Source organism: Rana temporaria, chromosome 5, assembly GCF_905171775.1.
Source record: "Rana temporaria chromosome 5, aRanTem1.1, whole genome shotgun sequence".
NCBI lineage: Eukaryota > Metazoa > Chordata > Amphibia > Anura > Ranidae > Rana > Rana temporaria.
Window position 1 is genome coordinate 139,780,735 of NC_053493.1, and position 23,482 is coordinate 139,804,216.

The 23,482-nt window shown below is 42.2% G+C and overlaps 1 protein-coding gene across 2 annotated transcripts in view; it reads right to left on the bottom strand.

Annotated features, from left to right (window-relative positions):
* Positions 1-223: 223 nt before the first annotated feature.
* The window catches only part of NT5C3A (5'-nucleotidase, cytosolic IIIA), an 83,300-nt gene continuing 60,041 nt past the window's right edge, over positions 224-23,482 (bottom strand). For both annotated transcript variants that reach the window (XM_040353179.1, XM_040353180.1), the window contains exons 2-9: positions 19,677-19,775; positions 18,195-18,264; positions 13,669-13,715; positions 12,003-12,088; positions 10,106-10,195; positions 6,987-7,149; positions 3,359-3,559; positions 224-753 (exon numbers count right to left, since the gene is read on the bottom strand). In XM_040353179.1, coding sequence (XP_040209113.1) covers positions 652-753; positions 3,359-3,559; positions 6,987-7,149; positions 10,106-10,195; positions 12,003-12,088; positions 13,669-13,715; positions 18,195-18,264; positions 19,677-19,775 — 858 coding nt within the window. In that variant the 3' untranslated portion in view covers positions 224-651. The remainder of the gene's footprint in view (positions 754-3,358; positions 3,560-6,986; positions 7,150-10,105; positions 10,196-12,002; positions 12,089-13,668; positions 13,716-18,194; positions 18,265-19,676; positions 19,776-23,482) is intronic.

A 23,482-nucleotide genomic window follows, 5' to 3' on the forward strand; every position in this document is an offset into this window, starting at 1 on the left:
TGTGCATGCCTCACGGTGCCCATGTGCATGCCTCACGGTGCCCATGACTAGACTTGCATTTAACATGAGAGTCTATGGAAGGGGAGCCCGGCATTGAAAAATCAGTGCTCCCCGACCGTAGGTCCCCCAGACAGCAAACGTTGTACACTTGTAGAGGAGAACTGGGGCTACAAATTTTCATGATTAAAAATTATTTATTTCAAAATAAATGAAACCCGCCAACACATTTTTAAGTGGCATACTTTATAGTGGAACATTTTAACGAATACAAAACTGTACAAACAGCACTTCAGAACATGCACATTATTTGGCCTTTGGAAAATTTGCTTGTACAAAATACAACAGCTAAAACTGAATATGAAAATAAAACAGTTACCATCTAGTATTTCCACAGACCGAATGAATGCCATTCTAGATCTGTGGTGAACCTCGCTTGCCCACAGGCTTCCCATCTCAGCTGAAGGCCATGGGCATTGTGGAGTACAAAAATAATAAAATTGTGGAGGAAAGCAGCGCAATGCTGAAAGTAAGGTGCTTTGAAATTCTAAAATGTTTCTATTAAATATTTTTACATTAACAAAAATAAAATAAATCTCCCTCTGCTCCGAGAGCACAGCTGGTCAGTAGTGAGGGTTGGAGATCCAGTTAAGCTCACAGGATCTTCTGCAGGATGGAGTTGGCCACATCCAGAGATTCGTCCTTCACTAAAACAATGTCATAGGAGTTCATGTATTTCTCTAATAACTCCTCTACCTGGAAGCAAAGAACAACAAAGTTAGAAAACCTTCTACAGTGCAATCGGTTCAAAAATATTTGCTCACAGCGTTGCTTTTTATAAAGCTTATATCCCTGAGCCTGGATTCACACTGATGCAGTGCGGGATAACACGTATAATTCGCACTGGAATCGCACCACATTCTCGTGTGACGTACATGCGGTGTCTCCGGGGTGAAATTTGAGCCATGGATTTGTATGGCTCAAATTGCACTGCATTTGCACCAAACTCGTGCAGGGCCCTTTTTTTTGTCCGCACCCATGTGATCCGATTCTGCAAATTGCACTGCGTTTTGCAAATCGATTTTGGGGTCTTGTCAGTTTAACATACACCCGGCAAATCGGTTCGCATTAACGGGTTTCCAATTTCTGATGCAGTGCGGAATCTGCAGCGAATTTTCTGTGAAATCGCACCACATCTAGTGTGAACCCAGGCTAAACCGACAACACTGTAAAGTCTGCAGTTCTGTGAACCCCGAGTCAACGTCTCACACCAAGCGTGTTCCTTTGGACTAGCCGTGGCCATCACCCACGCCCATGCCAAGCTCTCTACCTTCTGTACTAAACTGCAAGCAGTTACATACACAGTTAACCACTTTAGGACCCGCTCATGTCCATATACGTTGTTTTTTTTTTTAAAGATGGATATGTCGGTAACGGCAGCAGCTGCTGCCACAACCGAGCTATCCATCTTTAGCATGAGCGGTGCTGTAAACAATAACGGTGGTCTCCGCGGTGGATTCGCCGCAAGATCGCCGTTATCAGCGGCGGGAGAGGGCCCCCCCTCTCCCGCGCCCTCCGCCGCTTACCGGAGCCGTCGGTAACGGTGGAGGCGATCGGGTTTTTCAGCCTGCTGTGTGGGGATGCGAGTGAGGGCAAGATGGCCCCCACCCGTCCCCATAGCCTAGCAGGGCAGAAGTGACGTCAAAACGTCAGTTCCGCCCATGCGTCTTAAAGGCACATTTTTTTGTCATTTTTTCAAATATAGCATATAGCTGAGTGTTAAAATAGCGGTAAATAGCAGTAAAATAGCAGTAAAACACCGCTATTTTACCGCATTTTTTACAGTGTTTACAATTCATTTCAATGGAAAGGGGCGTTTTTGGAGCGTTTTAATATTTTTACCGCAAAAACGCTGCTAAAACGCACTAGTGTGAAAGGGCTCTGAAAGTCTAAATATGAGATCTGAGGTCTTTTTGACCCCAGATCTCATATTTAGGAGGACCTGTCATGCTTTTTTCTATTACAAGGGATGTTTACATTCCTTGTAATAGGAATAAAAGTGATCCATTTTTTTTTTCAGTGTAAAAAATAAATAAAAATAAATAAGAAAAAAAAAACATTTTTTAAAGTGCCCCGTCCCGACGACCTCGCGCGCAGAAGCGAACGCATACCTGAGTAGCGTCCGCATATGAAAACGGTGTTCAAACCACACAAGTGAAGTATCACCGCGATCGTTAGAGCGAGAGCAATAATTCTAGCCCTAGACCTAATCTGTAGCTCAAAAGATGCAACCTATAGAATTTTTTTTAAACGTCGCCTATCGAGATTTTTAAAAGTAAAAGTTTGACACCATGCCACGAGCAGGCGCAATTTTTAAGCGTGACATGTTGGGTATCATTTTACTCGGCGTAACATTATCTTTCACAATATATAAAAAAATTGGGCCAAATTTATTGTTGTCTTATTTTTTAATTAAAAAAAGTGCTTTTGTAAGACCGCTGCGCAAATACGGTGTGACAAAAAGTATTGCAATGACCGCCATTTTATTCTCTAGGGTGTTAGAAAAAAATATATATAAATGTTTGGGGGTTTTAAGTAATTTTCTAGCAAAAAAAACTGCAATGACCGCCATTTTATTCTCTAGGGTGTTAGAAAAAAATATATATAATGTTTGGGGGTTTTAAGTAATTTTCTAGCAAAAAAAACTTAGTCTTGTAAACACCAAATCTGAAAAACACCCAAGGTTCTTAAGTGGTTAAAAGCCCATTGGAACTTGTAATTTATATTTGATAGATACAATCCAGGCACATCAAAACAAAAAAGGTGTGCAAAGTCTTAAGCCCGGTACACACGCCTAGGTTTTCGGACGACCGAACTTCAGTTTTTTTTGTGGTATGTTAGTCTCATGTCGAAAGTGGAGAGGTTACTCGCAATACGAAAATTTTCATACGACAATACAATGTCAGAAGTGATGTAATGTGTTGAATAGTTTTGTATGTATTCTTTCGTTTCTGAGCATGCGCAGTCCGAAAATCAAATGTTGAGTTCACATCCGACAAAAATTTTATAGTCTGCGCATCCAGCCGAAAACGCAAAACCGGCTGTCAAAAGCACAGTACTAACGATCTGAAATCAGCAGACAGCTCATCGATTTTTTGCTGCCATTCATTTCAAAATTACATTATTTTATTTCTTAAAATGATACTTTTACTTACATACCCATTAAACATTCACAGTGTTGGAGGAAAACGTAAGCGAACCCATAGACTAGGCCAATTACTTCAATGTAAGAACGCAGTATACGACATAACATGAACCCCATTGTCACTTGCACAATGCCATGGCACAAACGAATGCTTACCTTATCATTAAGGTATCCTATTTTGAGGATATTTTCCACATTTGATACACCATCAGCCATCGTTAAATCACCCAGCGAGTCTCCCAGGAGAATGATGTTACTGCTATCTTTCAGCTGATTGAAGTATTCTGTTCTCTTCAAGGCACCGTCATGTTTGTTGTAAACATGTATTAATTCACCTTTGAATCCCTTTATAACTCCCTGCAATTAAAAAAAGGGCTTGGAGACTTAAAAAACAAACACACTATTATGCTCGCCTAGATGGATGCATAATTGAGCCAATGCTGCCAGTTCTACAATTATAACTGAAGGATCAAACACCACTGATTGCTCAGTTCTCCCCTCCACTATTAGCAGAGAGCCGGGATGGTGAGTCACCAGCTCTCTGCTCTCCCCTCCAGTGCTTACTGGAGTTCCGGGCTGTGGGAGGGGCTCTCGGAGGCTTGCTGAGAGACTGAGCCAGGCGTCAGTCCATGCATCTGGGTGGATCTCGACTTTATGATCTTTCCTGGCTGAGTGATGTCAGCCAATAGCAGGCTTTAGCATTAGAATGAATTGCACTCCTGTGATCCATAGGAGAAGCCAGAAAAGCTTTGGCCATGCTTTTCCTTTAACATTTGTGTTTTATCTCAATCATCTAAAGAGGAGGCATATTTATCTACACAAAATTAACCCACAAAGATTATTGTAGACAAATACAATACTAAGTATTAGGAATGCACCGCTACCAAGCATTTGCGCTAGTAACGGTACTCAGGCAAATGCTCTCGATACAGAGATCGATACCTTGCGGTGCAATTTGTGTCAATACAAAATTAATTGGCGCAAATCGTACTGCAAAGAATCGCATGTGATTTGAACAGGAATGTGGTGCGATTCCTGTCCAAATCGCATGCAATTTTCCCCTACTGCTTCCTATGTGTAGAACAGTGTTAATTTCGTCGAATCACGAAACTACCGGCCATGATTATCCATTATGGGCGGGACACCTATGAAGATTTTGCATTTGGTCAGATATGTACTGTAAGTTCTAACACTTTTAATAAACTGCCCACTAGATGGCGCTTTTCCCTTTATATACACACACAAGGGCAGTGGGGAAAATCGCATGTGGTACTTGGTATCAGCGAGTACTCGACCAAAAGTATCGGTACTCATACTTGCCGTTAAATATCATTGGTGCAACCGTACTAGAACCAAGAGACAGTCCGATTACATCTATAAAAGGATCACATTCCTGGTAATACATTAACATGAATATAGAATGAGAGAATAGAAAGGCTGAAATTCGAGCCCAACACCTAGATTCGCGGCTTGGAGTGAGCCTCCGGGCTAACTGCTTAATACACAGATGAAAAACAAATACTGAAGATTTACAGTTTTACCTGCCACAAGACCTGAAACTTGTGATTTACACACATTTTCCACACTGCAATGCTGTCCTAAAGAAATCTCTGCCGCTTTCTCCTCTCTGTCCGCAAGGATGGACCAGACAGATTCTTATTGGTCAACACTATCCATGTGACAGTGCTGACCAATCAGAATCCATCTGGTCCATCCTAGCAACACTGGACGGAGAGGAGAGACAGCAGCAGAGATTTTATTTCTTCGGACCGGTGGAGTGGCCTGTGGGAGCCCTGACCGCTCAGGAATGCAGGAGGTAAGTACATTGGGGGGTGGGGTGGTTTACAAATTTTCTGTAAAAGGTGAATGAACACTTTAACCACTTGCCGACCAGCTGCCACAGTTTTACTGCAGCAGGTTGGCTCGGCTGGGCAAATCAACGTTACCTTGCGTCACTTCCCATTGTGGCCACGTGCCTATGGCTCACCGCCGGAGCCGATGCGAATACCCGGCGGCGCGATGACCGCCGGGCACTCGCGATCGCTTGTGACAGAGTGAGAACCGGGATCTGTGTGTGTAAACACACAGATCCTGGTTCTTTCAAGGGAGAAATGACTGATCGTGTGTTCATACAAAGTATCATACTGTCAAATTCCTGCAACTTGTGGCAAAATATAAAATATTCCATGGACTCAACATGCCTCTCAGCAAATAGCTTGGGGTGTCTACTTTCCAAAATTGGGTCATTTGGGGGGCGGGGGTTGTGCTATTTGGGCATTTTATGGCCTTCAAAACTGTCATAGGTAGTGAAATCAAAAATGTATGTCCTTAGAAATCCTGAAGGCTTTTCGGGGCCCCGTACACGGCTAGGCTCCCAAAAAGTCCCACACATGTGGTGTTCCCGTACTCAGGAGAAGCAGATTTGGCCATGGTGCCCATTCATTTCAATGGGCAAGAGCGGTGGAAGAGTGGTGTACACACCGCTCCTTCACCGCTCTAAAGATGCGGCTTGCAGGAAATTTTTTAACGTCCTGCCAGCGCACCGCTCCAGTGTGAGAGCCCTCTGGCTTTCACACTGGAGTCAATGGAGCCGATCTTTCAGGGCGCTTTGCAGGCGCAATTTTTAGCGTTATAGCGCCTGCAAAGTGCCTTAGTGTGAAAAGGGGTCCAAGGCTACTTTCGCATTGATCCACAGCAAAAACGCATTTACCGTGTTTGCGGTGTGATTTTTAAAAGGACATGCGACTCGAAAACTGCATAGCGAGTGTGGTTTTGCCACGTTTTTACTGCGTTTTCCATTGCTTTTTAATGGAAAACGGAACGGACTTCTATGGGTGGCCCACAGCTAGTCTACGAGCGAATGAGTGGACTGCCAACAGAAATTTTAGCCTTGCCTCCTGGAAAAGATGGGCACAAGCTACATACAATGTCAGATGCAGATTTTACATATACCGTGTTTCCCCGAAAATAAGCCCGGGTCTTATATTAATTATGCCAACAAAAAACACAGTAGGGCTTATTTTCGGGGTAGGTCTTACCATGTAATGTGCTGTCTTCTCTCCCCCTCTCCCTCCCTGCCTGTCAGGAATCCCCAGTGTGAACCGAGTTAAAATGCTTGTAAAATCCTATAATCCACTCTATTACAGTAGTATATAATGTACAATGTGTGTGTTTCTGTAATATAATTGTGCCAAATACTTTTGTTATAGCGCCGCTCTGCACTTCTGTTACCCACGGGAGCTCTCTTCTCTGCAATTATATTACAGAAACACACACATTGTACATTATAAACTACCGTAATAGAGTGGATTATAGGATTTTACAAGCATTTTTAACTAGGGCTTATTTTCGGGGTAGGGCTTATATTGCAGCCCTCCTGGAAAATAACGCTAGGTCTTATTTTCAGGGTAGGTCTTATTTTTGGGGAAACAGGGTAGCTGTATTGGCCATCTAAGCTGTTCAATATCCAACTGGATATCTACTGCGTCTGCAAAGCCTTCTGCAACCTGAACATTGCATGATAAACAGAAGAATAACATTTGCTGGCATTGGATCTCCTCACTACTCTTCCTTCAGACCACAAGAAATCTAGTAAGCGCCGAATCCAACAAGAAATCCAACAAGTGCACATATAAAGTTCCTTTCTGAGTTGGTGAGTTTATGGAAATTGTTTGACTAAAACGTTTGGTTTAAACACAATTTTAAAAGAATCTGTTTGCAGATATATTGGTTCAGGTCTTTTCTGACATAAATGCACATTTCACACAGGAAGAGTTGAACGTACATTTTCATCGAAGTCCATAAAGTTGGAAACGACTTTGACGTTTGGGTAGTAGACTCCAGCTTGACGTATTGCTTCTTCCAATACATCCCCAAGTCCTGCTGAAAAAATGAACACCGGTATGACGTGTTCATGTAGCTTATCAAAGAAGGTTTCATAACCTTCCCTGCGAGATAAAAGAAAATGAATGTTATTTATTGTGTGGACATGGCTTTAAAAAAATAATGCTACATAGGCTGTCAAAAAATAAATGGCACTATAACCTCTGTATAAAAAAACAAAAAAGTGGAGTATGGCTTCACTTAAAGAACATAAAAAGATATATAAAACCTTACCATCATCCAATTAACTAAAGCATGGCGTCCATGGTTCACATATTATTTGTCTATTCAGTGGGTAAGCTACTCAGCTATACCTATATTTTTATATATGATTTGCTGTAAGTGTAAATATTATGTTCATATGTTTTTATTGTATCTGTTCTAGAGATTGGTTCTCCTGAGGAAGTGGGCAACCACGAAACTAGTCGAGACTTAGACCAATCTAGCAATCGACAATTACAGATGATTCTTGGGGGTCACCCGAGCATCTGTTTCTTGTTTGTTCAATTTTAATAGTGTTAATTGTATAAATGATTTTTCCAATAAATCTTTTTGTATATATTACTTTGTATCTTGTCATTACCAGTACCGATATAGTCCAGGAAATCCCTTTGAGTGGGGATATTTTGGGTGCAGTTTCAGCCACTGCCCCCTCCTCCCCACTTGCCCTCAACCTCTGTATAAAATAATGATTGAAATAAAATAAGTCAGAAAATATATAAAAAAAAAAAAAACAGAGTGCCGATACTATCAACAGTTTAGACCTTATTCACCCAGGCGTACTATAGCCTACACCTGTGCCAGAGCTGTGTTTACATGCATGAGGACACGGCTGCTCTTCCCAAATTGACATTTGTGCGGGTGCACGACTTTCGAACATATATGGCATTTGGGGTCGCGCACCTGCATGAATATCAAATTGGGAACAGCAGCTGTGACCATGCATCCGTGGTGCCCCAATTGACATTAATGGGACTGCCCCCACAGGAATAGTCAGTCACTTAGGCCAGGGTTCGACAAACCCCAGGCGTCAGGTCGCATTTGTGACTAAAATTAGCGACCCACCTGGGGCGGCACAGCTGGAGTATCCTGTCTCTCCGTACACTTTTTCTTTATTAAAAAAATAAGACAAGAGTGAAGTTAGCCCAATTGTTTTTATATTGTGAAAGATAATGTTACACTGAGTAAATTGATACCCAACATGTCACGCTTCAAAATTGCGTCCGCTTGTGGAATGGCGACAAACTTTTACCCTTTAAAATCTCCATAGGTGACGTTTAAAAAATTCTACGGGTTGCATGTTTTGAGTTACAGAGGAGGTCTATAGGGCTAGAATTACTGTTCTCGCTCTACCAATCGCGGCGATACCTCACATGTGGTTTGAACACCGTTTACATATGCGGGCGCTACACACGTATGCGTTTCTGCACGCAAGCTCGGCGGGATGGGGCACGTTCCAGGCTCCTAACTTTTTTAGCTGGCTCCTAGATTCCAAGCAAATTTGGCAAGCCCCCGACTTAGGCCTTGTTCACATGGGCTCTACTACAGCTCCCTTGTGAGGGCCGTGTTTATGGGTGTTCCGTGCATCCTCATGAAGGCAGTCCCATTAAGCTCACAACTGCTATTCCCAAGTTGGCATCCATGCGGGTGAAGGACCCTGAATGCAAAATAATTGTGTTTGGGGCTGTGCACCTGCATGAATGTCAAATAGGGAACAGTGGCCTTGCAGCTGCCGTGTCCCGATTGACATCAATGAGACTGCCTTCACGAGGATGCACGGAACACCTGTGCATCCCCATGCGGGTAAACACAGCCCTCCCACGGCTGTTTGCTGTAGTAGGGCCCATCTGAAGAAGGCCTAAGTGACAATCCTAAAGTGGAGCTCCACCCACATTTTCTACTCCTCAGCATCACTAATCTGTGCACTAGATCCAAATTGGCCTTTTTTATTTATTTTTCTGCATCACTTACTTTATAATTTATGTATTAATTTTTCACTTCTTCCTTCTCGGCTGCGGCCCTGTCCGTCATTCCCGGTTTGCAATGCCTCCTGGGAGATGTGTCATCAATCCCAGGAGGCAATGGGCATCACTGGGCCGTAGCATTGTGCCATTTTTAAAACCTCCGACGCTACTGTTGCTATGGAAACCCAACCTGCAAACTATTACACTGCTTGTGCTGCACTGAGCATGTGCGAGACCTGCAGATGCACGCTGGGTAACCAGCATGCAACAGAATACAGGAAGTGACAGGAAGAGATACAGTCTGGCTTCAGATGCCCACACAGGAGTTTATAAAGAAAGAAAACAACGCTGCAAAAATACTAAACAGACCTTCGTTTACAGCATAACTTTACTAGAGTACATTAAAGGGGTTGTAAAGGTACAATTTTTTTTCCTAAATAGCTTCCTTTACCTTAGTGCAGTCCTCCTTCACTTACCTCATCCTTCCATTTTTCTTTTAAATGTCCTTATTTCTTCTGACAAATCCTCACTTCCTGTTCTGTCTGTAACTCCACGTAGTAATGCGAGGCTTTCTCCCTGGTGTGGAGTGTCCCCCCTTGAGGGGGGAGGGGGCGAGCAGGAGAGGCAGGACACACTCTACGTTGCAGATAGAGAAAGGAGCTGTGTGTTAGTGGGCGTCCTGACTCCTGTAGTCCAGGGGATTGGGCGAGCACTACACTCCACACCAGGGAGAAAACCTTGAATTACTGTGTGGAGATACAGACAGAAGAACAGGAAGTGAGCATTTCTCAGAAGAAATAAGGACATTTAAAAGCAAAATTGAAGGATGAGGTAAGTGAAGGAGGACTGCACTAAGGTAAAGGAAGCTATTTAGGAAAAAATAAAATTTGTACCTTTACAACCCCTTTAAGCCTGTGTATTATAGGGGTATTTTTATCTGGAAAGTATAATTTCGGCCGGAAACCGCTTTAAGTGAAACCTAGATACAGTCATGTTAGGTTTTCCCACCTCCAAACTCTACATACAATTAAAAAAAAAAAAAAAAAATCCTGCTTACTTGAGCATAATGTCAGATTCCCTTACAACTTCTGTCAAGTTGTCCTTCTGAAAAGCCTGTTCAATTAATAATGCGTGTGATTTTGTATACCTGTAAAAAAAAAAAATCATCATAGAAAGGAGTGAAACAAGAAAATGCTCAATCTACAACTAGTTAGGGGAATTCACAGCGAGAAGGCAATTCCCTAAATGGCAACACTTCAAAAGAATAACTTCTTAACGTTTTTCCAACTTGATCATTAAACGACGTTGCCCACGCACCATCGTTTTAAAAAAATGCTCTAGCAAAGCGCGGTGACGTACAACACGTACGACGGCACTATAAAGGGGAAGTTCCATGCGGATGACGCCACCCTTGGGACTGCTTTAGCTGATTTCCTGTTAGTAAAAGACGATTCGCGCTTTTCTGTCTGTTACAGCGTGATGAATGTGCTTACTCCATTATGAACGGTAGTTTTACCAGAACGAGCGCTCCCATCTCATAACTTGCTTCTGAGCATGCGTGAGTTTTTAACATCGTTTTAGCCCACACATGATCATTTTTTACAACCCGAAAAACGACATTGTTTAAAATGTCGTTAGAAAATGCAGCATGTTCAAATTTTTTTTGTTGTCGTTTTTCTGAACCCGAAAAATGATGTAAAGCCCACACACGATCATTTTAATTTTTTTTTTTTTTTTTAAACAACGTTTTTTTAATGCCTGAAAAATGATCGTGTGTACGCGGCATAAGGGTTTACATCCACTTTAACCACTTCCATACCGGGCCTATTCTGGCACTTCTCTCCTTCATGTAAAAATCATAATTTTTTTGCTAGAAAATTACTCGGAACCCCCAAACATTATATATAATTTTTTTAGCAGACACCCTAGGGAATAACGTGGCGGTCATTGCAACTTTTTATCTTGCATGGTATTTGCGCAATCATTTTTCAAATGCCTTTTTTGAATTAAAGAACAACAGTAAAGTGAGCCCAGTTTTTTTGTATAATAGACACCTAACTTGGCACGCTTTAATATTGCACACACTCATGGAATGGCGCCAAACTTCGTACTTAAAAATCTCCATAGGCGACGTTTTAATTTTTTTTACAGGTTACCAGTTTAGAGTTACAGAGGAGTTCTAGAATTTTTGCTCTCGCTCTTAACGACACGTGGCGATACCTCACATGTATGGTTTGAACGACGTTTACATATGTGGGCGGGACTTACGTACGCGGTCGCTTCTGAGCACGAGCTACTGGGGACAGGGGCGTTTTAATTTATTTATTTATTTACTTCATTTTTTTACATTTTTACATAATTATTTTTTTTGATCCCTTGTAATAGGAATAGTGTGCAACAGGTCCTCTTTATGGAGAGATGCGGGATCAAAAAGATCCCACATCTCTCCTCCAGGCTGGAAAGCATGAGATCGGGAAAAAAAATTCACCGATCTCATGCTTTCAGCTGCGATTGCGTCTTTGTTTACTTCCGGGAACCCGGGTGCGATGTCATAACGTCGCGCCTGGGCCTCAGACGGTCATCTCTATGCTCCTTATTAGACGGCGACTGATTCGTTCTCCGGACCGTCGATGGCAAGGGAGAGCCCGGAGAAGCACTGGATGGCGGCGGGAGGGGGTTGTCCCCTTCTGCCGCCTATAAGAAGGGTCAAGCGGTCAAAGGTTCTTATGGTGCGTGAAATCGCCGCCTGAAAAGAAGGATATCTGAATGATTACTGTAGCTGTACCCATCATTCAGATATCCCCCACTGAAGTCCAGGACGTCATATGACATCCTACAGTACGGAAGTGGTTAATGGAATCTTGTTTTGCTATATGCTGCTTAATGTTAATTACTCTGTACCAAAGTCTGTGCTCATGTAAACCTATACAACTGTTGTAAAAGAAAAGACTTACCATTCAATCATGTATGGATATTTTTCTTTAATTGTAAGGTCCGGGTCAATTTCAATTGCATAGTACTTGTCTTTAAGTTCATAAAGCTGAAAAAAAGAACATGGGGTAGTACATATTTATTTATCAGCAACAGATATTGATAGCTTTGAAATTTGTCTTGCATATCAGTAGGGAGACTGACAAAAACAACAACAGATTCTGGATGGCCCCTCTACACACTGCTATACACCCTCACCAGCAACTGCCACATGCCTCAATCATTTATACCAGGCAGCAAAACAAATACCATTGCGCACAAATGTGTTGACCAGGCGATCCAAAGTTCAGTGGATAATACCTTGTGGAACCCCGAGGTTCCTCCAGCATGTGTGCTCAACCTGCTGCCCTCCAGCTGTTGCGGAACTACAAGTCCCATGAGGCATTGAAGGGCTGACAGTTGCAAGCATGACTCCCAAAGGCTGAGGCATGATGGGACTTGTAGTTTTGCGACAGCTGGAGGGCCACTGGTTGAGCACACATGCTCCAGAGGTTACTAAGTGTTCCTTTAGCAATGAGCAATTTCTGCCTCTCGGATAAGTTCCTACTAATATCACTGAATCTTTTTTTTGCTATCTGTAAGGGGGTAAGCCTTCCCAATGACCAGCAGTGTAAGGAGCATTCTTCCCACTGTCCATCACACTAATGTATTGATAGGTATAGTCAGGGCTTTTTTTCAGGGGGAACTTGGTGGAACTCAGTTCCACCACCTCTGGCTCAGACCCTTTGGTGCCCGCTCACCACAATCACTTGTAAACACAGAAGTCTGGTTTCTGTGTTTACAAGTGACAGCTCTGCACTCTGTGTGTAACCACCTGAACTCTGCACTCTGTATGTAATGCAATCCTGGTATTTAATGCCCCTTTAAGACCCTTCTACTGTTTGTGAAATCTTAACGGGGTCATGGTTGAGTTCCTGCACCTATTTTCTGAGAAAAAAAGCTCTGGGTATAGTCATATTTAGCAGGGGTTCCCTGAAAATGGAACAGCATTTCAAGGGTTCCTCTGTGTTAAAAAGGTTAAGAACGGCTGATTGATACCAAGAACGTCTTTGTCTGTAATAAAGGTCCTCAACCAAGATGGAAGAAAGCATAAAATTCTAAATCTTTTATGAAATTAACAATAACTGCAGAGTGGACTATCACACAAAAAAACACGGTCACTTAACCCAGGGGTGCCTAAACTTTTGAAGGCCAAGGGCCACTTAAGCGACTTAGTAACCAGTCGCGGGCCACAATGAGCGGAGTGGGCAGATGACAGGTCTGTGTCCAGTCTGCATATGCAAAGCAGACACAGACACAGCCCAATCTACTCTATGGGCCCTCTGATCCAATCAGAAAGAAGGGGGCAGATCCACTTCTGTTTTTTTTTTTTTAGCAGATCAGGATTCCCGACCAAAGCTCTCATCTGTGTTTTCCGTCGGGAAAACCTCTCGTGTGTATGGGTGAAACGTTACCAAGCAGGTTCCAGGTTTTCCCCCTGGGATTTCCGACGGTTCTTATCCCGTCGGGAATCCCGGTCGTGTGTACGACGCATGAGAATTAGAGTAAGCATTGCTGCTGGTTACTAAACTGCATGTCAGTAATATGATACATAAGGCCTTAATGCTTGTCAGTAATAGGTGTACATACCTTTTTTCGACATTCGTCCGATACATATTTGCAGTTATCAATAACATCTGTGGATTGAAAAAAAATAAATATAAATAATTGCTTTCTCCATGAAACCAATTAAATAGCCATCTGGTGGCTGGTCGCTGTGCACCTAGATGTCTTTAGTTGGTTGAGTACACCGAGACACTGAACCCAGCACATCTGAGGGGCTGAGTACCATGTGATCACTGTGATTGGTAATTTTTTTCATTATATTAAAAATTATATATATATATATATATATATATATATATATATATATATATATATATATATATATATATATATATATATATATATATATATATATATATATATATATATATATATATATATATATATATATATATATATATATATATATATATATATATATATATATATATATATATATATACACAGTGAGGAAAATAAGTATTTGAACACCCTGCTATTTTGCAAGTTCTCCCACTTGGAAATCATGGAGGGGTCTGAAATTGTCATCGTAGGTGCATGTCCACTGTGAGAGACATAATCAAAAACATTTTTTCCAGAAATCACAATTTATGATTTTTTAACTATTTATTTGTATGATACAGCTGCAAATAAGTATTTGAACACCTGTCTATCAGCTAGAATTCTGACCCTCAAAGACCTGTTAGTCTGCCTTTAAAATGTCCACCTCCCCTCCATTTATTATCCTAAATTAGATGCACCTGTTTGAGGCCATTAGCTGCATAAAGACACCTGTCCACCCCATACAATCAGTAAGAATCGAACTACTAACATGGCCAAGACCAAAGAGCTGTCCAAAGACACTAGAGACAAAATTGTACACCTCCACAAGGCTGGAAAGGGCTACGGGGAAATTGCCAAGCAGCTTGGTGAAAAAAGGTCCACTGTTGGAGCAATCATTAGAAAATGGAAGAAGCTAAACATGACTGTCAATCTCCCTCGGACTGGGGCCCCATGCAAAATCTCACCTCGTGGGGTCTCAATGATCCTAAGAAAGGTGAGAAATCAGCCCAGGACTACACGGGAGGAGCTGGTCAATGACCTGAAAAGAGCTGGGACCACCGTTTCCAAGGTTACTGTTGGTAATACACTAAGACGTCATGGTTTGAAATCATGCATGGCACGGAAGGTTCCCCTGCTTAAACCAGCACATGTCAAGGCCCGTCTTAAGTTTGCCAATGACCATTTGGATGATCCAGAGGAGTCATGGGAGAAAGTCATGTGGTCAGATGAGACCAAAATATAACTTTTTGGTCATAATTCCACTAACCGTGTTTGGAGGAAGAAGAATGATGAGTACCATCCCAAGAACACCATCCCTACTGTGAAGCATGGGGGTGGTAGCATCATGCTTTGGGGGTGTTTTTCTGCACATGGGACAGGGCGACTGCACTGTATTAAGGAGAGGATGACCGGGGCCATGTATTGCGAGATTTTGGGCAACAACCTCCTTCCCTCAGTTAGAGCTTTGAAGATGGGTCGAGGCTGGGTCTTCCAACATGACAATGACCCGAAGCACACAGCCAGGATAACCAAGGAGTGGCTCTGTAAGAAGCATATCAAGGTTCTGGCGTGGCCTAGCCAGTCTCCAGACCTAAACCCAATAGAGAATCTTTGGAGGGAGCTCAAACTCTGTGTTTCTCAGCGACAGCCCAGAAACCTGACTGATCTAGAGAAGATCTGTGTGGAGGAGTGGGCCAAAATCCCTCCTCCAGTGTGTGCAAACCTGGTGAAAAACTACAAGAAACGTTTGACCTCTGTAATTGCAAACAAAGGCTACTGTACCAAATATTAACATTGATTTTCTCAGGTGTTCAAATACTTATTTGCAGCTGTATCATACAAATAAATAGTTAAAAAAATCATACATTGTGATTTCTGGATTTTGTTTTTTGATTATGTCTCTCACAGTGGACATGCACCTACGATAACAATTTCAGACCCCTCCATGATTTCCAAGTGGGAGAACTTGCAAAATAGCAGGGTGTTCAAATACTTATTTTCTTCACTGTATATGTGCGTTTTACTTTTTTAGGCCTCCCTCTCACACACATACTAGCTCTGTCTTTGTGCAACCTGTAAACTAAACCCTCACCTCTCTTACCCTGGCCATCTGTACAATAATCTCTTCATCCTGCCACTGAATGTGACCAGTACATGAACCCCCTTCACTAACTCCTTCCTCTGTGTACATTATTATATCTGGTATACCATTCTTAAGCTCAGTGTTTAACCGCCTTAGTACTGGTATGTTTCTTGATTTCCAAAATAAACCGTGGCAAAAATTAGATCACCCTCAGATTTCCAAAAAAGGATAATTTGTGGGGTCCTTGGACTACTCTGACATCTTTATTTTAACAGAAAGGAAGGTAAACAGTTTTTTCAATCTATTTGGTATTTTTTCCTCTTTTAAGAGTTAAAAAAAAAAATATCCAGGGGATTAAATACCACCAAAAGAAAATTTCATCTGTCTCAAAAAAACAATATAAAACTAATTTGGGTACGGGGTTGCATGACAGAGCAATTGTCAAACTGAAAAATGGCCTAGTAATAAATTCGTATTACGGGCTGGTACTGGTTAACTATCCAAATCCTATGCACATTGAGTTAAGCTAACAAGAATTTATCTTGATTTCAGAAAATGATGCAGAACAATTGGACATTTGAAATCATAAAGTTGTTGACTTAAAGGGGATGTAAACCCTCAAGGTTTTTCACCTTAACCACTTCCTGACGGCCGTACGACTTTGTACGGCCGCAGTGTGGATCTTAATTGCCGGGAGGCCCTCTATATACGGCTTACAACCTCCAGCCACTGGGGGGCAAGCGAGCGACGCCGATGCGAGTGCCTGGTGGCCGCGATGTCCTTCAGGCACCCGCGATCGGCAGTTACAGAGACAAGGATGTGGATCTGTGTGTGTAAACACAGAGATCCACGTCCTGTCAGGGAGAGAGGAGACCGATCTGTGTCCCTTGTACATAGGGACACAGATCGGTCACCTCCCCCAGTAAGTCCCCTTCCCCCAGTTAGAAACACTATGCAGGGTACACATTTAACCCCTTCATCCCCCCCTAGTGTTAACCCCTTCAATGCCAGTCACATTCATACAGTAATTAGTGCATATTTACAGCACTGATTGCAGTATAAATGTGAATGGTGCCAAAAATGTGTCAAAAGTGTCCGCCATAATGTCGCAGTCCCAATAAAAAAAATAAAAAATAAAAATCGCAGATCGCCGCCATTACTAGTAAAAAAATAAAAAAAAAATTCTGTCCCCTATTTTGTAGGCGCTATAACTTTTGCGCAAACCAGTCGCTTATTGCGATTTTTTTTTTACCAAAAATATGTAGAAGAATACGTATAGGCCTAGACTGAGGAAAAATAAAAAATAAACAAAAAATTGGGCTATTTATTATAGCAACAAGTAAAAAATATTGATTTTTTTTTCAAAATTGTCGCTCTTTTTTTGTTTATAGCGCAAAAAATAAAAACCGCAGAGGTGATCAAATACCACCAAAAGAAAGCTCTACTTGTGGGGAAAAAAGGACGTCAATTTTGTTTGGGAGCCACTATGCACGACCGCGCAATTCTCAGTTAAACCGACGCAGTGCCGGAAGCTGAAATTTCACCTGGGCAGGAGGGGGGTATATGTGACCAGTAAGCAAGTGGTTAATGCATTCTGTGCAAAAAGGTGAAAAACTTTTTGTAGTGCAGCTGCCCCCCAGAGCCTCCCTTTTACTTACCTGAACCCGATCGTCCAGCAACGGGGATGAGCAGAGCAGCTCCAGCCGCTGGAGCATTGTCAATCAAAGCCAGTGACACGGGAGCTGGGGGCGGGGCAGAGTCCTGCTCTCTGTGTCAATAAACACAGCGGCAGGACTCGGGAAGGAACCAGCATGAGTGCCCCCCAGGGAATGTGGGTTTCTGCGGGGGCACGTGAGAAGAGGAACTAGCAGCGCCACTGGGGGACCCCTCTGTGCAAAACCCTTGCACAGAGAAGGCAAGTATGACATGTTTGTTATTAAAAAAAAAAAAAATTATCTTTAAAAGCCCCTTTAACTATTTTCTTAACTGCAGATTACAAGCTATAATCCATTACCAATCCATTGCAAAATTCGCTGTACCAAAATGATCGATCAAATTGGGTACCATCAGCCTGCTGATACATGGTTTAAATCTCAGCTGGTTCAGCAGGGATTCAAACCATCTATGTTCGGCTTTAGTAACTGTAAAATGCAGGACAACATTTTTACTTTTATATACAAAAAAGGCATGAGGGGCCTCCCCTGTCTTTCTAAACTGCTTGCTTCAACACAGTGCAATCAGGTAGTAGCATTAAAGGATAAGATCACCTATCGTAATATGTTACACCCATATAACATGTTACTAACGGACCGGCCCCTGCACTTCCCCGATCCAACAGCTAGCGGGGATTGTCTTACAAATATATTTACATGGTATATTGTAATGTTTAGTACTGCATAGAAGAGGTGAAATATGGACTACCTACTATGGCATGTGGGACACCTCTTTCCATTATGGGAAAATCGGCTTAAGGTCATATCAAAATCTGTTATGATCTGAAAAAAAAAAAAAGAAAAAAACACAAAGAAACCACATTACTTGCTTTATTGTCATCGTTTCTTAAAAGGCCCTAGCAGATCGGTCATAAATCTAAAAGGCGGCCATACACCGTTCGAATTTCGAAAGAATTTTCGGACACATTTCGCACCGTTAGTGGGCTGCAGCAACAGTCGATTTTCGTGCGGCAAACAAAATTTGAGAAATCCGACATGTTGGAAATTTTTGGAAAAACAAAAGATTTTCTGATCAATGATGGGAGAATCGTGCGATAAATGTAATAGAAAAAAAATGCGCATGTGCAAGAAAAGAATATTCCCGGAGAGAAACGAAAATTCCCGGCCGAATTTTTCCCGGTTTTGTCGGCCGAATTTCGAAAATCAATGGTGGCATCGTCGGATCACAAAAAAAACAAACTTTCTGATTTTGAAAAAATTTTTTTTTTTAAATTTGACCGTGTATGGCCTTCTTTAGTCTCCAAACTGTGGCCCTTTTCTGGTCTTTACCAGGCCCTTGCCTTTTCGCTTCTCCCCCCTCTGATACAACAGTATTCCTCCCACTAACACCAACAATGGGGCAGAATTCCTGTTATGGACATCAAGACACTATTCCTTTCACTGACTGACACCAACGATGGTGAACTATTCCTCCCCCTAATGCTAAAGATGCATTGTTTACTCCAACTGGCTCCAGGAAAATTTTTACTCCCACTGACCAATGTCTGCCCCCCCCCCCCCCCTAAAGTCTGAAGGGCTGTAAACTCGCACTTTCTTTAGAGGGTTTGGAGACCCCTGATCTAAGTGATCTTGCGATTCTACCAAAACCATTTTTTTACGCTCGTGCTTTAGGGTAATTTGAATAAACAGCAATAAAAAAATTCAGTCAGCAGAATCAAATACAGTGGAACCTTGGATTACGAGCACAATCCGTTACAGGAGAATGCTTGTAATCCAAAGCACTCACATATCAAAGCAAGTTTCCCCATAGAAGTCAATGGAAACAAAGATAAATTTGTTCCACATTGACTTCTATTGCATGTAATACCACATGTGGCCAGAGGTGGGGGGGGGGAGCCACCGGAGAGACTCAAAAATGCTCAGAGACCGCTTCAGATGCATTTGGAAACACTCCGAATGGAGTGTTTCAGAGTATTTCCAAACAGCCAAGAGCATCACGGGGGCCCTCGCAGCTCTGGCCAAATACGGCACTGCACACCGCAGAAGCTTGAATCCTGCTCATGTTGCGAGACAACACTCAGGATTTAAAAAAATAAATAATTGCTCATATTGCGAAATGCTCGTTATTCGCAATCCGAGGTTCCACTGTAGTTTTGCATCTCTCCTGATAATTTTTGTAACAAGACAAGTCATCAAGAATCTCCTGGAGTAGATAAAGTTATAGCAACACATACCTGAAGCCTAGCAGCACCTCCTTTTATTAGTCCACATATTATTTCTTCCACTTTTGCTGGATCCTTTATATGGACGGTTTTCTTCTGAAATTCTGGCATCTGTTAATAAAAAATAAAATTAAATAAAAGACATAACTTATTTAAAATATAGACAGAGTCCGGTCCTCAATTCAAACCTGCAAAATAAAAGATAAAAATAAAAGTGTAGAGGATGCAGGGTAAAATTATAACAAATACTAGAGGGAATTTAACTGGAGCAGCGATACATAGTATGTAACCAACTTCTAACTCCAGCCTGTTCAGTTACATTTGCATGAGTGATTAGCCACGGTGCAGTTTTTGCAACCTGTGAGCAATTAGCTGCAGCCACCGCCATTAAAGTGTAAGGCTCCATGCACACAGAAGCTAAAAAAAAAAAAAAAGCTATACAAAAAAAAATGCCAGTAGCTTTGCAGGGAGCCTTTCAGAGTTTTTTTGCGTTTTTGCAATAGCATTTATTTGCGTTTTTCAGTGTATCGGTTTTTAGCTTTTTTTTCTCAATAAATAAAAAAACGCTAGCTTTTTTGTGCGTTTTGCGTTTTTTTTCCCGCCGAAAAACGGCACTTTGAACGCAAATTTCGGGCGTTCAGAAAAAAGCCAATAAACTCCAAAGCTCATTAACACTAAAAAACGCCCATGTGTGCATGGGCACATAGGCTAACATAGAGTTCAGTTTTTGGGCTTTTAAAAAAAAAAACGCCAATAAACTGCGGTTTATCAGCTTCTGTGTGCATGGAGCCTTACACTTTAATGACAGTTGTTCGTCCAGCAGCAATCAACACAGGTAATCGCTGACTGTACGATTAGCCATGGATAGCTGTGGGCCGCCACTAACCTGTCTTAAAAGAGTACAGGCTCAGGTGACAAACACAGCAGCCATACCCAGGGAAGTGAACAGCCTCAGATGATACACAGAGATGAAATAAATCTCCCTACATAAATTTTACATGTATATCTGCTGTCTTCAGCTTGCTATATTCTTTAGAAAGTGCACATCGTGTTCAATTTTTTTCTTCCTGTTCCAGCAGGGGAGGGGAGTCTTGGCATACACTGTGTGACAGCTGGAGAAAAGGCACACGTCCCCTCCACATAGGCAGAGGAGTAAATATACTTGCAAAGCTGTGCTATGAATAGACCAGGTCTCTGCTAATCTATTAATAGCACCCACCCCAACACAAATTTTCAGCCACTTTTATTTCCAATGTCTGAGAACTTGTCAGAAGTTATGCTAAAAACAGAAGAATGAAGCAGCAGAAAGACACAGGGCTTAGGGCTTTGGACAGAGATAAACACTACAGATAAGCAGGTCAATTTTCATGAATCAGGTTTACATCCACTTTAAGCTTTGGAAATAAAAGACGCCAGCTGATTGGTTGCCATGCACAGCTGCTCCAGATTATGGCCACCCCAAACTTAAAATATCACTAAACCCACATCATAAAAAAACTATCAATAAATGCTGCATTACACACTATTCATAGTCACCATGAGATTTCTTTGCTGTATTCTGCAAAATAAAACCTGGTTGATCCTGCTGCTCTCCATCTACACCTTCTACCCATATCCCCAATGCAGTTGGGGATTTTGCACAGCATTGTTGGTTTTCAGCAAGTTTATATACTGAGCATTTCCTCCCTATCACATCTGAGCAGCTCATGTGAGTCATACATGTGGGCGTATACACAGTGGTAAATGACAGCCCACCCTTTCCCTCCTTCATTACCACTAACCAGCTAAATACAATGGGGGCAGCATATTACATGTAGATTAATGGAGGCTTCATCTCCCTCTTATTCTAAGACACAGGCTGGAAAGGCATGACACAGCCTGTGACTGGCAGAAATCTGTCCACACTACGTTATTGCCAACAGGGTATGGTGGGTGGTCATAATGTTATGGCGGATTGGTGTATATTCTTAAATCCTTACCATAGATACACTTTAAAGCTCACAGGGATACAAGTGTTGCCACGGAGACTGTGCTTCATGTACTACACTTACTTTGTCTCTTTCAATATGTGTGCTCTACTATAGGCAAGGACACAGAACCTCCCACTTTAGTGGAGAAGAAAGAAAAAAAATAACCGTTTTGCCTCAAGCTCCTTAATTGTGATTTTAACTGTATTTGTAACAGAATAAGTAACGTATTCAAGACGCAACATGGCCAAAGGCGTTAATAAATCAGAAACCAGTTTTAGTGTACGCTTAACATAGCGTTAATCTGTTTTCACCACACAATATTAAACTTGTGGTTAGTAGAGGGAACACACAAGACTAAGTACACAGATAATGAAATGTATTGTAGAGCTATATACATTGCCAAGCCTTTGTGTTTTTAGCTAGGAACAAACTGTTCTATGGAGCTTAACATGCTAATGGGGCATACAGCAAACAATATGAAGGCATGCTGCAACAATAGATGTGGCAATGTGTGCTGTCACCAATGCGCAAATACTTCTCTGTGGTGTTAGTCTCGGTTAAGGCTCGATTCACATCTATGCATGTTGCTTTTGAGCGTTTCTGCAGTGCTTTTTGCATTTTTGTAACCACTTTTTTGTTTACATTAACTGTATATAGCTGGTTGCTAAGGAGTGGGTCAGAAAACCATCCACCATGTCCTTGGCAACCAATGAGTCATCAGCTGTCAGCGGGCTTTCCCGCTGACAGCCAAATGTAAAAAGACAAAAAACAAAATAAATAAATTAATCTCTGGCTAAAGAAAAAAAATAAAAAAATCATGGAAAAAATGGGGTGGGGTCCCCCCCTCAAAGACCATACCAGAGCCTTTAGTCTGGTATAGATTTGGAGGGGACACCCCCCACGCCACTTTTTTTTTTTTAAATGGCGTGGGATCCCCCCAAAATCCATACCAGACCCTTATCCAAGCATGCAGCCCAGCAGGTCAGGAAAGGGAGGGGACAAGCGAGCGCCCACACCCTCCGCATGCCCTCAATATGGGGGCTGGGTGCTTTGGGGCTCTGCGCCCCCTACCCCAAAGCACCTTGCCCCCATGTTGATGGAGACACTTTAAGGAAGTAGCCACTGTTCCGGGTTTATAGGGAATAGGCAAGAAGACCCACTTAAGACAATAGCAAAGACTGAGAAGAGAGTAAGAAAAGAAGGGAAGGGTCGAGGGGAAAGTAGGGTATGACCTCACGCACGGAATGCCACCATCATGAAGCTGCCTTAAACTATACACATACACACACGGTTTGACAAATTTGCTTGGAATCTAGGAGCCAGCAAAAAAAGTTAGGAGCCAGAAAACGTGCCCTGTCCCGCCAAGCTTGCGCGCAGAAGCGAACGCATACGTGAGTAGTGCCCGCATATGTAAACGGTATTCAAACCACAAACACATGTGAGGTATCGCCGCGATTGGTAGAGCGAGAGCAATAGTTCTAGCCCTAGACCTCCCTGTAACTCAAAACATGCAACCTGTAGAATTTTTTAAACGTCGCCTATGGAGATTTTAAAGGGTAAAAGTTTGTCGCCATTCCACGAGCGGACACAATTTTCCTCTGACAGCACAGGGATTCGTGCGTTTACACACACACACAAATCCCTGTGCCATCTCTTGAGCATGTGATTGCGCATGGCTGGCAGCGGGCGCATGCCTTCGGCGGCTCTTAAAGGGCTGACGTACGGGTATGTGATTTTGTGCACCTATGCCACTTTGACGACGTATATCGGCGCGAGCCGGTCGGCAACTGGTAATCATATTTCATAATGGTTTTCACATGCTTGAATAATTATGGGAACTAGGAGCTG